Source organism: Megalobrama amblycephala, linkage group LG9 (genome assembly GCF_018812025.1).
Source record: "Megalobrama amblycephala isolate DHTTF-2021 linkage group LG9, ASM1881202v1, whole genome shotgun sequence".
NCBI classification, from domain to species: Eukaryota; Metazoa; Chordata; class Actinopteri; order Cypriniformes; family Xenocyprididae; genus Megalobrama; species Megalobrama amblycephala.
In genome coordinates, this window is record NC_063052.1 from 22,032,448 (window position 1) to 22,044,064 (window position 11,617).

The 11,617-nt window shown below is 41.1% G+C and overlaps 1 protein-coding gene across 2 annotated transcripts; it reads right to left on the minus strand.

The window, feature by feature from the left end:
* Positions 1-878: 878 nt before the first annotated feature.
* znf865 (zinc finger protein 865) lies at positions 879-11,492 on the minus strand. Of its 2 annotated transcripts, none has more exons than XM_048202100.1 (3): positions 11,371-11,492; positions 10,074-10,190; positions 879-7,526 (listed from the first exon to the last, which is right to left on the minus strand). In XM_048202100.1, the coding sequence occupies exon 3, from the start codon at positions 6,710-6,712 to the stop codon at positions 2,165-2,167; it is 4,548 nt and encodes a 1,515-aa protein (XP_048058057.1). In that variant the 5' UTR covers positions 6,713-7,526; positions 10,074-10,190; positions 11,371-11,492; the 3' UTR covers positions 879-2,164. The 2 variants fall into 2 exon arrangements, with proteins under 2 accessions (XP_048058057.1, XP_048058056.1); XM_048202099.1 differs by lacking the exon at positions 11,371-11,492 and adding an exon at positions 10,502-11,311.
* Between the last annotated feature and the right edge of the window lie 125 nt (positions 11,493-11,617).

Sequence of the window (11,617 nt, forward strand, 5' to 3'; positions counted from 1 at the left end):
CAAGGAAGTTTTAATTTAAGCACTCACAAGGACCAATACCTAAATGGTGAAATACTAAGCAACTTAGTTTTCTAGAAAAACTAATTTTCATTATATATTTTTTATAAACTGTTCAGGGCAGTAAATCACAACTTTGCCTGAAACTTCACAGATAAATCCAGGTCCTGTTTGAAAACTGTATATGGATTTCACTTTTAAGTTCTAAAACAAGACATGAGAATACAAAGACAGTAAATTTAAATCTGAAAATTCCTAATCCTTGTTCACAAAACAGTAGTACAAAGTAACAGAAGTTGAAACAAATGAACAATATGTATAGTCCTGACAGGAAAAAAAAAAAACAATCAGTGGTATTGTGCATGATTGTGTTCAACAGTCTGCACTGTACAAGCCTTGGAAGGCAAATCAAGTTGATTTGATTTCTGAGACCACAGCTACACAGAGAACATTACTGCCACCTAGAGGACAGTTTGCAACTTGCAGTTCCATGTGAAATGATGTCCTGTATTGAACTCATTAAACTTTAGCTTGGAGACACTGAGAGAAGAAACTAAGTGAACAGACGGTTGTGTTCCTCTAACACACCAAACTAAAGTACCCTTAAGGGCATTCTTCCCTCCACCTCTAATAGTGTGTGGCACTGCATAGGGCATGTGCCAACACATGTGAGCTGTAAACAGCACCATCCAGAAGAACACGCCACCATGGCACCAGGTGCGTAACACCTGGTCATATTCTTTCATTTGATGTTTATAAATCATTTAACCTACATGCCATAAATATCCAATTAATCCAATCTGCTCACCGCCATGAAGAGGCAGAGCTCGGCTTCTCCAAAAACATTCAAAAGCACATACAACATACTCGAACAAAAACTGTACATTTTCTATCTTTTTATTTGCATTCTGAGAAACTCAACATTTCTGTTGACTCAGAAAAAGAAAACAGTTGTTTAGTATTTATATTTTGTATTTTAGTTTACTGAGAGGAAAACATTGGGACAGTAGAGCTAAGTAAAGTATTGAGAATGAATACAATAGTGTTGGGAAAGCTGGGCTAAACTGTGGTTTGGGTTAAACAGATCAAAGGGGCAGGGAACAAAATAAATCACACCGACACATATATTCCCCACATCTTACAATGACAGACCCTGCCACATACCCACCCACCCCTAAAATAGTAAAAATGATTAAAAAAAAAAAAAAAAAAATTATACTTTGAATAATAAAAAAGAAAGAACACAACTGTTACATAATAAAATATAATACGCATTGTACAGTACAGATTGGCTATTCCTCTCACCCACTTGCCAATCTCGCAACCAAAAACATTAACACTTGCCATAGAAACACCTGCAAAGGTTTCTTTACATATTTCTTAAAAAAAAAAAACAGATGACATTAAACACAGGAACATGGCATTAGCAACACCATTCTGTCCCCTTCGCATCAGCTCTGCAGAATATTTTGCACATTTTGACAGTTTCACTGCAGTGAGTCCTCTTTGAGACACTGTTGAATTCAACATGGAGTGTCATAATTGAAGTTGTTCATAGGGAATACACGTTCTTGATCCTTTTCCCAAAACCAGTAACTTTCAGTTCCAGATCAAACATTTGCATTTTAACATGAAGACAGCAAAAGGGGGGGAAACAAAACGCAACACCACAATTGAACAAAAAAGCTACGTATATTTGAGAGTAAACAAAGGCTATACCGTTAAGCTCTGAGTACTGGGGGGAAACTAGAGAATAGATTGTTACGGTTCAAATTAGTTCACTTTCACTGGTATGCATCCATCATTGCAGCACAAATAAAGTTACGAAAATACATAATGAATGCATTTTTAGAGGATAGAGATGCTACCATTACAACAAAGGTGCTACCAAAAACAGTTCCATAATCTAGAATATTCTTCCCCTTTGGAGAAACCGTGTTAGAGATCCATGTCTATAATGGATGGTTCTTTAGGTACAGGCTTGTTTTCACATCAACTGAGTCTTTTATTTTTAAGAGGCACTCCCTTGGTTATAGTCTGACCACATGTTTAAGGAGTTAATGTGTGGCAATTTCCATCAAAGTCCTCTATGTCTATTGTCATGTGATCCTTGCCTCGAAAACATCAGTTTTTAAGGCCTTAAGGCCTTTTATAGATGTCAGTTTATTTAGTGCCTGTACCCTGTCACAACTGTTGATCTTTCAATCTGGTCCTCTGTCTTCTGAACATTAGTCCCCTTTATTGACATTCTGATTCCTCTACTGACACGCCGACAAGCAAATTTGTGGCGCTGCAGGAGGGTGCCATTCCAGAATCTAGAGGGACATCGAGAGCAAGAGAACGCCCCTTGAGACAGGTGGTGGGCTCGATGACGGAGAGCTGTCAGTAGCCTTCGAGAACGTTTTCCACAGACTATGCAGCGCAGTCGAGTCTGACGGCCATGTTTTCTTGGAGGATGCCTGGTTACACGGTGCACTGAAAGAATTATGCGGCTTGAAAAAGTGGTAAAGGGACAGACAGGGCAAGAATATGACTTTAAGGGGACGATGAGAGACTGAAGGCCTCTAAACCTTAACCGTCCTGCACGCCATGTGCCTCCACCTACATTTAAACCAAGCCCTCCTCCAGTAAACTTGGCCCATTTCAGCTGAGCTATCCACTTCTTTCTCTTTAGCTGCTGCTGAAGCCTGCATTTCTTCCGTTTTAAATACATACGCCTCCTGGCAATTTCGTAAGCACTGAATCCAGTCATCAACTGCATGCCACTAGCCAGTTTATATTTTTTCTTTTTTTTTTTCTTCTTCCTCTGGGTGGCATCATCCTGGGCATGAGGGCTTGGCTGTGGATGCTGAGACTGCATTGAAAAAAGGTGCTGTTGCTGGTGGTGTTGAGAGTGCTGGGGTGGCGAAATGTGGATATGAGGTGGAGTGGAATGAAGGGTATTACCTGGAACCCCTGAATAAATTAGCTGTTTCCCACTGATTGGCTGTTGAAGCTGGAGGGGACCCATAGTGGGGTTTGAGTAGTGCAGATGTTGGGGGTGTGAAGTGACATTTGAACTGTGATGTCCTGACTCTGGAGTGTAGAAGAGAGGTGAATAACCAGCAGGCTGAGGATGCTGTGTGTGAGCTATGGTTGAATGGGGCTGTTGTACTCCATGACTTCCACTTTCAGGTGTTATATGAAGGAGTGCATTGGTTGCAGCCTCGCTCTCAGAGACAGATGGGGCAGTTCCAATAGATTCACTTCCTGTTGGTTGCGTTGTTGGCCCAGTACGAGTCAAACCATGTTGAGATAATCTATGTCTGGTCAGGCTGTTGGAGTAAGAAAACGCCTTACCGCACACTTCACATGAAAACAGTTTCTCCCCACCGTGTTCATGAATGGCTTGGTGATGGGCAGTCAGGTGGAAGTGATGGCGGAAAGATTTCCAGCAAATCTCACATGTATATAGCTTAGGAGGGGGTTGGTTGCTTGTGCTAGCATTAGATCCTTGAACTTTATCCTGAGAATAGGAGTAATAAGCGCCAGGGTTGGTTTGATTAGATTGATTGGTTTGATCAGGTTGATCTTGATTAGTGGGTCCCCCTTGATTTGCAGCAGATTTGGTTTTACTCCGCCTCGGCTTGAAATCTCCCCGTAGATGCAGTTTTTCATGCCTTTTCAAACTCTGTGCATATCCAAAATCTTTTCCACAAAGGGTACATTTGTAGTTCTTCTCCCCCGAGTGAACAGTCTGATGTTTGGTAAGATGAAACGGCTCTCGGAAGTCTTTACCACAAATGTCACAATGAAATGGCTTTTCCCCTGTATGCACACGTTCATGCCGTCGTAAGGTCTCACGTCTGCTAAAGCCCCGCCCACAAACAGTGCATAAATAAGGCCTTTCGGAACCATCTCCAGCAGCACCACTCGGATTATTTCTCCGACGTTTCACTCCTTCTCCTGGAGCCCCACCAGGTCTCGGCTCTCTTTTCTGTCTGGGCTTCCGTGGCCGCTTGGGTTTGGCATTAGGATTGTTGGCATTCTGTGAATTAGGCTGCTGTTGGGTGGGGTGAGATAAAGGTATCATTGAACCACTCAGGCATTCTTCATTCCCACCATTTCCTGTAGATGTAGATGAAGAGGCACCCATAGACCCGAAGCCAAGCCCTCCTAACAGACCTCCAATAATGTCTCTCCGTTCCTCTCGTCCCCCAGTACTGTTCATTTCAGCAGGCAAGACAGAGGCAGCAGCAGCTGCAGCAATGGCAGACATGGCACTACTGGTGACTTCATCTTCAGAGTCATCCAAAAGAGAGGAGAGAGGAAGATGAGATTGCTGTTGGTGATGGTGCTGCTGATTTTGAGGGTGTGGATGAAGTGTTGGGGCTAAAGGAGCTTTTCTGAGAGCCGGACTTGACATGCTGTTACTACAGGAGTCTCCAGAGTAGGATGATGGGTTGCCCTGTTGACGACGGTAGTCATCAACCCTGTATGACGTTTGGTAAGGATCTCTTGAATACTCAGGATTATACTTTTCTTCAGTTTTGCCCACAGGATTTTGATTAGCACTTCTTCCCTGTGAATATAGACTGTCACAAGACATCCCTGCTGTGCTATCCTCATTCTTGCAAAATACTAATTCTTTTGTGTCAGTCATTTGTCCAGCTGAAAAATCACTTTCAACTTTGCCCTCCACTGAACTAATTGAGCTACCATCACTACTTCTAGATCTCCTCCCTGGCTTGCCACAGTCACCTGATGCAGCATGGTTAAGCAAAGAAGTGCTCTCTCTAAAGCAGCGGCCACAAGCAGGGCAGCGGTAGGGCTTCTCTTCGTGAATTTTCTCATGTCGAGTGAGAGACTCTCTACGGTTGAACGAACGCTCGCAGACAGAGCAGGCATATGGACGAGCTCCAGAGTGGATGACGCCATGCTGAAGCAGGTGTCCTCTCTTTTTGAACCCCTTTCCACATTCATTGCAACAGTATGATTTATCTGGACTTGAGCAAGCGGAAGACATGGGGTCTGGATTCTCATGCTGGTGATGAGCATTTTGAGAAATTCCATCTTGTGTTGAGTGGGGGAGATCTGACTGGTGCTGATGACTTGGGTTTGTGTTTGTGCTGCTGTTGGGACCACTACCATCTTCTTCATGGCAGCGTATGTGTCGACGAAGGCTTGGGAGGTGGGAAAAAGACTTGCCGCACTCTCCGCAATGAAAGAGAGGTTCTTGTTCTGGCTGTGTGATATTGGGAGTCATTGATTGCTGGTTTTCAGGTTTGGGGTTTTGAGAGATATTTGATACCAGCACAGAAGCAGAGTTTGAAGATGGGGCAGAGGAAGAAGAGGAGGAGACAGTTGAAGAAGAGGAGGACGGTGTTGACGAGGAGAGGATGGAGGAGGGGTCACCACCAAGACCCCTCATACCAACCCCTCCACCTCCTCCCACAAGGCCAGAGGACCCATCATGACCATGTGCCCCAGAGCTGCCATGGCAGTTAGCACTGCTTGTACTGCTGCTACTGTTACCATCTGTCTTCCTCTGGGGCAGGTAGCCAGCCATGGCTTTCTTTCTCCTGCTGCCACTACCTCCACTTCCTCCAGCCCCAGATCCACTATCACCTTTACCATCATCTTTTGGTACGGAGAGATGGAGTGGGAGTGGCAAAGGCAGGCCTGCTTCTTGTTGCATTAGAGAAGCCAGCTGATTAGACGAAAGAACAGGAATACCTTGGAAATCAAAACCACCAAGTGGTGATGGTTGGGGGGCAGGGTGTAGAGGGTGGTGTGGATGGGCATGGCTGTGAGGGTGGGACAACGCATGAGGTGGCAGCTGCTGCTGCTGTTGTTGGGGCTGGGGGGTTGGATGGCCATGGGTGTGGGAAGGATGAAGGGCTGGAGGAGGAGCAAGACCTGTATTCGAATCTGCAAGACCAAGATGATTATGGGGACCCTGCTGAACTAGAAACTGTTCTAAACTGGCATTTGTGGGCACTCCAGAAAACAGGTATTGGTTTGCAGCGAGCATGCAACTAAACTGCTGGTGTAAACTTCTTGCATCAGACTGGGCTCCGACTAATCCAGCCACTGAGCTGCTACTGCTGGGGGGATTATTTGAAGTGGTGGTTGAACTCGAAGGGGAGGGTGATGACGAGGATGGTCCAGGAGATGGCTGAGGAACAGAGAGGCCAGGGTGCAAGGGTGGTGGTGGTGGCGCAGATGTTACAACTCCTCCAATTACCCCAGATCCTCCTCCAGTACTACTTCCTGCAAAATCGAAACGCCCCATTCCTGAGTGAAGCTGCTCCTGGGCTAGCGCAGCCTCAGCAGGGTGAAATGTGCGTAGGAACTGTGGATAGCCAGAGGCAGAACTGCCACTCCCACTGCTGCTGCTCATCTTGCTTGATTTACGTGTGCTTTGTGAGGATGATGACTGAGTTTGTTGGGGAAGAGGTGGAGGGGGTGCACTCATTTTGGCAAATAAGGATGAAGAATCCGCAAATGCATTACTTCTAGATCCTTGAAGGGAACCAAGGCCAAGCCCAGACAGGAGGCCACCAGACGCCTCACTCTGTTGTTGTTGCTGCTGTTGAAGCTGCTGCTGGTGCTGAAGTTGGACCTGTTGTTGGTGCTGCAGTTGTCTTTCCAGCCCCAGTCCTTTGAACTGGTGAGCCTGGTGTCCACTGAGCATTTCTAAAATGTCCATAGGGTACTTTCCAAACTGAAACATCTCCCTCTCACTCTTGAGGGGTGTTTTAAGGATTTCTTTTCCCTGTTCACTTGGTACTGCAGCAAAGTGGACAACGTAATCTAACCTAAAAGATGTGCAGAAAAAAATCTGTCACTAGGGCCACTAATAATCAATATAAAGCTTTAAAGTAATCTGCTAGCAGCTCCAGTTTTTAATAAGCAATGTCTGTGTGGGAGTAATTTGTCTGATGTTGTGACTGTCCATCCCAAACAGACTTTTGGCTATAGTAGTGGGCCACTACATCTGAGAAAACTCTGGAAGTCTTGGATTAAATAATCTATAAATAAGAAGGAAAAAAGAAAAAAGTAAAAAAAAAAAAAAAAGTAAAATGTGGTTTACAATATCATGCAATAAACACAGGTCTGCGTTAGTCTTTCAAAAGGCTATATCTACAGTTAAAACAGTAAAAACATATCTACTAATACCATATGAAATTTGTTTCACAAAATGTGTTTATCACTAAAAAGCAAATCCTTTAGTGTTGAAAGCCATTTAAAAGTGAAGCGATGAGGGAATGTCTGCCTGTCTTGATATTGGTGTATTCCTTTGACAAGTTCTGAATAAAATGGTCCCACTTTGTGATTTCCTCAGAAAGGTCCTCATTTAAAGAGAAAATTCTGGTGAGCAACTTTTTTTTTCAATCGTTCAAGTCGGAGTGAAAAGGTGAATGGTCAGATAGTCCACAGAGTGTATTCAACCTCTGTCTTTAACACCTCAGCTGGAAGACCACAAACAGCACAGTGGTATGACCAAGTAGTTCTTCCTCCTCTCTGCCGTGGGCACCCTGTCAGTCCTTAAAAAAAAAGAGAGAGATCAAAAATAGTAAGAATGTGTTCGATCAAAGGATGATTATTTCAAAACAATATCAAAAGATGTTACAATCGAGACATGAGAAGCAATGACTCAAAGTAAAGGCACAACATAACTTTCAAACATAATCCACAAAATGAATAATCCCTTTCTATCAAAAAACAATCCTAAAGATAAAGATAAAAGGCATATACACAACAAGATAACAAAGACATAAAACAATCATAATAGAAAGAATTTTAGCAAAAAGCAGCATGAGCAATTCTAAGGGTACTTAAAAAAAAAAAAAAAACGAGGATGTCCAAAGTTACATTGGTACAATAATATTTAAGTTAAAAAATAACTTGCATAAAGAAGCAGATTTTCCTGCTATATTAAAATTGGTATTGAGTATCATGCAATTTCAGGCGTTTGTCACAAAACTACTTTAAAACAATACTGACAGATTAACCAACCATAAACACCTGTCATTTAAGGACTATGACAATTTCTAAACCAAACATTGAGAAATTGGCATTGACTTCCAAGACTATGCTATTTTTATTTTATTTTATTTTTAATTTTTAAAATTAATGAGGCGATTAATTCTATCTAGGCCTGAGAAAAAAAAATCAAGTCATGTTGCCATATAGCTTTATGATATGTACATGAAAACTAACACATACACCCCAAAACTAAATAACCAAGTAAAAAGGCATCTACATAATATAAAGTGTCGACATTCACACATTCCAATCTATAGTATTTAAAAATCCTTGAGTCAATTTCAAATCCTTATATCAACATAAAGCACAAATTTCACACTTTTGCAAGTTAATAAATAAATAGGGTCATGTCAGGTAACTTGGGACAATTTTAACATTGGAATGGCTGTCAAAGAAATTGCCCAATTTACCTGAATTTGTTTAAATAAATTAACAGTCGAACTGGATGATTTTTGGTAAACTAGAATACCTTTTGATACAATTCCAAAAAGTGTTCCCGTTTATATTAATTCACTTCAACTACCTTTCAAAAGTTTGGGGTAAGATAATAATTTTTTTTTATTTTTTTTATTAATTTAAAAAAAACTTTTTTTTTAATATAAATTCTTTTTTTTTTTCCAGCAGGGATGCATTAAATTGATCAAAAGTGACTTTCTACTAATTAAAATAAATGTTATTCTTCTGAACTTTTTAAATCTTACTAACCACAAACTTTTGAATGGTAGTGTACATAAATCAGATCCAAATAAATAAGATTTAACACTACATCAGCTAAAACAGCAGAGACATTCACATATACACACACTCAAATCCAAATTAGTCCACAGAAGTCCTTATATCTTTCAAAAGTAAATGAGCTGCAAATATTTAAAGGAACACTGGTTGATTTATTCAGTGTAAATAAATGGCACCCAAATAGTTGAATACAAGCTCATGCATAAAGAAAAGTTTAATAATTAGTTAAATCATGGAACATGTTTAACAGCATATTTGTTTTTGCTGTGGTAATAATTAGTTTCAGTATCATGACATTCACTGATAACATTGTAGCATTACGATGAGACAACAGTATAGTAATACCGACAGATTATCCATGCCATAATGCCTGATGTCTGAGGGCTAAGCCAAATGACATCTTACCAGTTTAAAATCAGTGGTTATCAGGTCCATTTAGGCCTGCAATGGAACTGTGCATCATGTCAAATATGCAATCTTTAAAATCTATCAAAGTCAAGTCCTTAAACTGATTTGAAACTATTTGACCACTGGTTGTTTTACTCAACGTACACAAAAATCACCCATAAATTAACATTTGTACAAAGTTATTTTTTAAATAAACAAATAAATTGCTGACAAAAATCTGCCTGCATTCACCTTTATAGTTTTTTTTTAAGGCAGCTACATAAATCCCAAATATATAACCACACCAGCCAAAATAGTTGAAACATTCATCCACACAATCCAATACAAACTGGTCATAATCAAATTCTTATATCTGTCAAAAGTAACTGAGGTAAAATTATTTAAAGGCCATGGGTTGTTTTACTCAACGTAAACAAAAAAGTGCCCAAATTCACACTTGTACTGCAATTTATCTTTTATTTAACAAACAAATAAATGGCTGTCAAAAGTGACAATTTTCCAGAATTCACCAAGAGCATATTTTTAAAAAGCTTGCTAGCTAAATAAATAATTATAAATAAATGCATAAAATAAATACTATGCTAAAATCACACCAGCCAAAAAGGTTGAAACATTCATCCACATAATCCAATACAAACATGTTATTAAATCTGTCAAAATCAAAATATGAAATATGCACAAATTAAATCCTTAAATAGAGTCCTTATACCTGTCAAAAGTGAACACGAGAACATACATGGGGAAGAAAAAAAAAAAAATCAACACTCCGATACATTGAGGGTGAAACATGAAAACCTGAACTCAGCAAAGAAAATCAAATAACGACACCCATGTCAAAATCACAGACAAAATACCCATACAGTTACAATTAAACTCCTTTGTAGAATTGAAATAAAACTCACCAAATCCTTTGCAGGTTGAAAGAAAAGCGCTGATTGTTCTCCTGGATGGTTGTGTTGACTGTGAAGGGGGATGAGGGAGAGGGGGAGAGCCGACTTCCCTTTTTCAATCACATCCCTCTATGGCAGATCAAAAAAGTTTCAAAATAAAAATTAGAGCAAAACCAGACTTGTTAATTTTACAAACAACTTGGCATTATCATGCACGAATTTAGCATATATATATACATGTGCTACTCGCTGCGTAGGGGCCAACTACATGACAGAAAAACATAAACATAAACAAGAAAGTGACTGAGAGTGCAGACAGCCCGTCAGATGAATCCAGGCTATAAGCCCACTTCACTCTGCTAGCCTCTTAGCTAGCTAAATAAAGACGTCGTACCCTTTTACATTGCAACAGAATGCATTCAAAAGCTTTCGTATCACACCTGCTCGTGAACGGAGAAAGTCCTCTTGAAGAGCAAAGCGTGAAAATAAAAATGCTAAAAAGGGCGCCGAAAGCGTAGTTGTGCACAAAGGCGGTATCCGATTTCAGGTTAGCAGGTCATTTTTCCCCATCCCGTGGAAAAACACTCTCGCAGGCCTCTCCATCGCTTTCGATCCGTTAAACAAACCCCGATTTCCGCTGGCTGCGCTCGCTAACGTTCAGCTTCGCGCGGTATTATTCTCGTCGTAGAATTTCGACCAAAACTGTCCTTCCAGTCCGTTTTCTGCTTAAATTTTTGCAGATTATGGTCGGCCAAATATTTTCCGCCCCGTGTCAATTTTTAGTGCCCCCGTCTTCCTTCGGGTACTTCTGTTCGCCTCACAGTGGTCGTTTCCGGGCAGTGATACAAGTTCCGGGTGGTGTTACATGTTAAAGCGTCCGACATTGTCCTGCTTAGCGCACTGAAACCAGTATGTAATGAAGTGGGGTCAAATAAAGGGTTTTTATTTCATTCATTGGTTCATTCTATCATGCATTTGAGGTAAGACGACAGGGTAATGACGTGTAATTTTAACAAAACACCATGAATTGTGTATGTTTCGGCATTCGTAGTCTAGTAATGGTATTAATGGGTTAGGGAAATCAGCGCCAAAAATAAAACAAAACAAAAACAAATGGCTCGTTCTAAACACTTCACTTCTCTGACGTAGTAACACATTGTCAGAGCACACACTTCACGAGCTGCCGCGCGAGACTCAAAAACATCACATTTCATCTCTCTCGTGCTGCGCACTGACTGAAACAAAATAGCCAGTCAGAACAGCTGTTCCACACATATGCGAGCCAAAGTAATTAGAACAATTATTTCACCTTGTGAGAGCACGACAGAGAGAGCGCACGCGCAGCATTTTAGACAGCACATATATTTTGGAAACGATTGCAGTGCACAACACCTCTCTGAAGCCATTTTACCAACATGCCGCCGTCTCCCCCCCGCCACCCTACCAGAACATAAGGTCCTCGCCCACCCTGCCCCTCAAAATGGCGAATGCCGGTGATGGCTCGTCCGTCTCCCTTAGGAACCATTAAAGAACCTGAAATGTCCCATTTTAGATTA